The 6000-nt window shown below is 37.6% G+C and overlaps 1 protein-coding gene across 3 annotated transcripts in view; it reads left to right on the top strand.

Annotated features, from left to right (window-relative positions):
* Positions 1-6000, top strand: part of NCOR1 (nuclear receptor corepressor 1) — a 76610-nt gene that overhangs the window by 51856 nt on the left and 18754 nt on the right. For all 3 annotated transcript variants that reach the window (XM_019471797.1, XM_009278175.2, XM_019471798.1), the window contains 7 exons: positions 493-666; positions 1588-1748; positions 2141-2261; positions 2367-2468; positions 2976-3073; positions 3908-4076; positions 4649-4789. In XM_019471797.1, the coding sequence (XP_019327342.1) occupies positions 493-666; positions 1588-1748; positions 2141-2261; positions 2367-2468; positions 2976-3073; positions 3908-4076; positions 4649-4789 (966 nt within the window). The remainder of the gene's footprint in view (positions 1-492; positions 667-1587; positions 1749-2140; positions 2262-2366; positions 2469-2975; positions 3074-3907; positions 4077-4648; positions 4790-6000) is intronic.

Below are 6000 nucleotides of genomic sequence, written 5' to 3'. Positions count from 1 at the left end.
GGCCCCCCCGGCCAGCTTTCCCCAGTTTATGTACTGAGCATGACGTCCCATGGTATGGAATGTTCCTTTGGCCGGTTTGGGGCAGCTGTCCTGGCTGTGCCCCCTCCCAGCTTCTTGTGCACCTCCAGCCTTCTCAGTCAATAGAGCATGGGAAGCTGAAAAGTCCTTGACTAGTGTCAGCACTGCTCAGCAACAACTAAAACACCGGGGTGTCATCAACATTATTCTCATCCTAAATCCAAAACACAGCACTGTACCAGCTACTAGGAAGAAAATTCTGTCCCAGCCAAAACCAGGACAGTAGTATAGACATAAGAACATAATAAATTAAGCTGTACCTTAATACTACTTTTTAATTGATATATTTGTACCTGATGAGTACATCTGCCATTGGAGTAGGCCCTTTGTTTAAAATTGTGCTGTAAACTGGACCTTTTGACTCCAATTTCTAATCCAGGGTTCTTTTCTTTCTGGTAACTTTAACCTTCACAGGAAAGCCGGTGGCCTATATGCCTTATGCTGAGGTCAAGCGAGCAATAGAACAGGAAGCACAAGTGCAAAATACAGCAACAAGGTCAGCATCACCATACAGGCTATCTCCAAGAGAAGTCAATAAAGCCTCTCCCCAGCCTGATATGAATGCAGCTCGCTATAGTGTCCCACCAGGTAAATATTTTGTCACGTATCATAGCGATATGTAGTCTTCCTTTGGAAGCTGGACTTCTGTGACTTGATGTAGTATCAAGTTGTTCTCTAAACACTTCGTGAATTAACAAAAGAAGAAAATAGATTGTTTTCTGTGTGTGCATGTAAATAGGTGCTCAGTATTTTTCTAGCTCCAGTGAGGTTGTATTTTGGTTCTTTATTGCTGCTTCAGCTGCATAACATGGATTTTATTAAGCAAATAGGATGATCTGAAAAGTGTTAGAACAGCATAGGGACAAAGTCATCAGGAGTTTTTCAGCTTAATACAAGTACCATCATATTCATGGGTGGCCTTTCTTATGAAGAGGGGAGTTGAGGAAAAGTGAAAGCTGCTGCTATCTTTGGCATTAGTTTCTGACTGTAACTGCTTAATATTAAGTCTGAATGTTTTATAAAACAGTGAAATAACTGACAAATCTTAATTCTGAAACTTGGATTATTACTTTTCCCTTCAGAGTATGATGTCATGCTAAGATAAGACAAAATCAGGGAAGCTTAGATTATACTTGACTCAGTTGCATTCCATTTAAAGAATAAGAACTTTCTTTAAAAACGGGAAAACAACAAAAAACTTGAATGTACCCTGGACTGCTATTTTAAAAGCTTAGTTTTCAGAGTCTGCGATTCTACCGTGCAGCTTTTGCCGTTTCTTTTTGAACTTTGATGCAAGGTTAGATGTTCTCCATTCAGTTTCTATGCATAACATACACTTAGACATAGTGAATTTCAGAGTTGTAAATATAGCTAGATAGCTTTCGGGTATTGTGAGGCAATTCCCATCAGAAATTGTCAGGTGAACGGTGCTATTTCTGTTGTTGTCTCTCTAACAACTAGTAGAGCTGAAACAGACTGTAATGTTTAATGTACAATTTTTCCCCAAAGTTCTCCAGCCAGCACCTCACCAAGTAATAACCAATATACCTGAAGGAGTCCGCCTTCCAACAACCAGACCCACCAGACCACCGCCACCACTCATTCCATCCTCCAAAACAAGTGTGCCATCAGAAAAACCTTCCTTCATCATGGGAGGCTCAATCTCACAGGTAAGAGAATTATTATTTGAAAATCTGTGCTTACATCAATTTTTTTCCCTTTCACCAGCCTTCAATGTCTTGTACTTGATTATGCGTTCACAGCATTAACACTTAAGACCTATACATGCCACTTCTAAAAGTCCAGGAATTACAGGTGCCTTAGAACATGTTGCAGTTGTTTACATTTAGTAGCATGGTTGAAGATGTCCAGTTTAGGTGAACTGCATCTCCAAATTGACAGTGACGCTACACTCCTGGTGTTCTATGCTTTGATACTTTGCAGTGGTATACTGTAGCATTTTAAGATGGGATCATAGTAGTATTAGCATTCTCCTTTAAACATAGATGTGAATCTTCATTCCAGAAACAAGAATTAACATATATTATATTTGTTGTTTCAGGGAACACCTGGCACTTACTTAACATCCCATAGTCAAGCTTCCTACACCCAAGAAACTGCAAAGCCATCAGTGGGTTCTATATCTCTTGGGCTGCCAAGGCAGCAGGAGTCAGCCAAATCTGGTAAGAAAAGAAAAGAAAGGCTGACGTGTTTTATATAGACTATTTAATGACTCATAATTAAAGGAAAAAAAACCCCAACCTTTTTCTTTTTCTTCTTCTGAATAGCTTCCCTGCCCTATATCAAACAAGAAGAATTCTCTCCCAGAAGTCAGAATTCCCAACCTGAGGGACTCCTGGTCAGGGCGCAACATGAAAGTGTGGTTCGAGGTAAAGAAAGTCATACAGATTAAGAAACTTTGTCAGAGCCTGAGAAAACTGAGAGAATTAACTTTTAGAGCTCAAACTGCTGAAGTGTTACTTTGAAGTATTATATGATTAATCTGCTCCCTGTTTTCCGAGGCGTGTGTATTTGTAGCAAGCTCCTCCTGTCTGCATGTCTCATTTAAAAACATTTGTTTCAAGGCATGCCAATTTCAAAATTAAGTTGTTCACTAGAGCACATGCAGAGCAATACGTGAAATATCCAAATACATCAAAAGAAAAGAAACTAAATACCATGGATTAATGCTGTAAAAGACTTTTCGTCTGTCAAAGACTATGTTAAAAGAGGAAATAGTCTAACTGCCTCTTATGCATGCTGTTAAACTGAAATTTTCCCTGTATTTTAGTGTAAACTAACAGTTCTCACTGGAGTTTTTAATTATTTCAAATAGAGTAGCGACTTTTTTTTTTTAATTCTCTTATTTATCAGGATGTCTTATTATTTCAAATCAGGTACCACAACGATACAGGAGGGAAGTATAACGCGAGGAACTCCAACCAATAAAGTTTCTGTTGAGACCATTCCTTCTTTGAGAGGCTCCATAACTCAGGTATTTTTCCCCTTACTGAGAAGGCTGTAGCAAAACAGCATATTTAAACTATCACCGTGAATGTATTTGCATGTCTGAAAAAGTAAATCAATATCACGGAGTAGGAACTGCCGTGAAAAAAGGGATTTTAATACAATCAGATGGTCAAATCCCACTATTGCTGAAGTCAGCATTGCCATGATTTCATCTTCATGTATATGAGCCTTTAAACTCTTTAAATAAAACCACCAGAGCCTTTGGTATACCAAACTGAAGGCTTATTAGCAACTTCCATGAAAATAGCATCACACCTGAGTTCAAATGTTAAAATCAACTGTAACCAGTCTTGTGCAGATGCTGTTTAAAGCCAAAAAGGTAAATTAAGCCCTTTTGTCTCATGATTTTTTAAGTGCTGCTGTTTTGGTTGATTTGGGATCTCTAGTTACGGAGAGCAATAGTAACAATTCTCCTCTGAGAAGGGTAGTTTTCATTACTTTGGATAGAAATAAAACCTAATGGCACTATTAAGTATGTAGTATATGTTATCTTCCCCCAAAATGGTATTATAGGGTAAATGTTCTAGGTCATGAAATACTTTTGTAATATTGTACTCCCATTCTTCTTTCTGTTTTTTTTTAACAAGATAGCGAATAGGCTACAAATAACCTTACTAATATTTAGGTTAAATGTCTAATAACAGAGGCAGAAGTTTAAGCCATACTGCTTGATAAAGTAATTGGTTTTCTAGATCTAAAAATGTTGTGGGTTTTGTTATTTTTTTTTCCCCTTCGCTGCTCCCTATTCTTTTAAATAAATACACATGTTCTGAATTATATTTGATTGGTTCAAATGCAGGGTACACCAGCTCTGTCCCAGTCTGGCATAGCAGCTGATGCGTTGTTGAAGGGAACTATCACCCGGCTAGCTACAGAAGACAGCAGCCCAGAAAAGTGCCGAGAGGAAGCTTCAGCCAAAGGCCATGTTATTTATGAAGGCAAAAGTGGGCATATTTTATCTTACGATAGTGAGTATTTGTATACTCTACCTGATCGAAGTCAAGGCTGCAGCAGGTTCTGCTTTTATAATCTATAGCTGAACTATATCTGCTTCCAGGTGGATAGGTATAAACCTCAGTCTGGGGGAAGTATTGACCTGCATGTGTTTTTGAGGGTATGAGAATTAAAGTGATCCAGAAATTGTGCCTGTGCTCTGAAGAATCTCCTGTACTATGTCTTTAAAATATAGTTAAACTATTTAATTTCTGTGCCATTTGTTTCCAATTTGTCATGGAATATTTTTATTTTGAAAGGTTAAACAACCACATTTAAAATTATCTCTATTAAAATCAAAAGAAATGTATCATTTAAGTTTGAACTTCAGTTGAAATACTGATAAATGAGTAACTCTTTGAATTTATTATTATTTTTTAACAAGCCCTAAAAGATCTTTTTAAGGTTGAGATTTAATGTTGCAATATTATATCGAAATTGTGTTGTTAAAGTATTAATGACCTGTGGTCTCATTAAATGTAGTGCTCATGCGTCTTTTTTTTTTATTGTCCACATTTCCTAACCACACTCTTGTAAATTTTGCCAGCTATTAAAAATGTTCGTGAAGGAACAAGGAGTCCAAGAACTGCTCATGAAATTGGTTTAAAGAGAAGCTATGATACAATGGAAGGAAATATAAAGCAAGGAATGTCAATGCGGGAGTCTCCAGTGTCTGCACCGCTGGAAGGTAAAAACAGCTGCTTCCAAGGTGTTTTGTGTTTTATCCAAACCTTTTGCACTGATGTAAGAGTATTTAGAGTTATTTTATGGAACAGACTAAATGAGAAATTAGATTTAAATCTTACACTACTAACCAAATCTGTGTAATAACCACTACAATTAAAGCATGCTGGAAATATGACTGGAGTAGATACTAGTTTTCCTTTTTGTTTTGCTGGTGTGTTACCATAACTGCGGGTAGTTCAGCCAGCACTTACTCCTCTCAGTAGATCCGACACACGTAACTGACTCTTCACAGTCCCAGCGGGTTGTCGCAGAGCTGAAACAACACTGAGTCATACTAGCATGAACTCCACGGACTCACCCATTCAGTTAAATATTGGTCTCGGCCGTGGCATAGTAACTTGGTAACACACTGGCGTGACCTTCTGCATTCCTGCAATAAACTCTTTGATTATGCCAAGCAGAATGCTTGCACAGCTGCCGTATCCTGCTTCAGGGTATCCCTAGTATTATTTTGATTTAATAAACTATAATCAAACTAAGCCTGCAAAGGTCAAGTCAGGCTATTGTATAACTTTTCTGATTGTTTTTTAAAAATACAAACGCAAGAAAATGTTTCATGCCTAAACTATGGAGTCTTACTCCTTAAGTGCATTTTATCCCATCTTTGGGTAGCCCTTAAAGGCTATTTTGTGTACGTTTTCATCAGATGGAACAATATGAATAAGAGGTTTCTAGACTATATATAGAAATTCAGTGTTGCCTTTAAGTTGCTGATGCATTTGGCTTGTCTTTGGGCTCTTTTGGCATATGAGAAGCTGCTCTGATACTTCTATGCTGTATCTCGTCACTCTGACACATTTGCTGTTCTCAAACTGTGGAAAATTATGAGTTCTTTGGGGGGTTGATTTCAATTCCTACTGTAGGAACAGTAAATTCAGCTCTTTCCAGATGATTCAATATGAACTTTGATTAATTTGGAGGATGCTGAGGTATATTTTGGGGTGGTTTTTTATTTTTGTTCCAATTCCCATCATGAACACCTTTCTTTACTAGGTAAGGAAACTGAAGTGGAGTGTAAGAGAAGCAGGGACTGCTTTTGGGACAAGAGTTATGCTTGATTATAAAAAAATACCTTGTGTTTTCTAAATGTGTTAAAACTTGCGACAATGTAATAGCATGAATACTTGAACTGAAAGGGTTTTTTTTAGGGCA

This window comes from Aptenodytes forsteri, unplaced genomic scaffold (assembly GCF_000699145.1).
Source record: "Aptenodytes forsteri isolate BGI_AS27 unplaced genomic scaffold, ASM69914v1 Scaffold66, whole genome shotgun sequence".
In the NCBI taxonomy this organism is placed as follows: Eukaryota; Metazoa; Chordata; class Aves; order Sphenisciformes; family Spheniscidae; genus Aptenodytes; species Aptenodytes forsteri.
The sequence above is the reverse complement of the archived record's forward strand: the minus strand, read 5'-3'. Positions and strand labels throughout refer to the sequence as shown.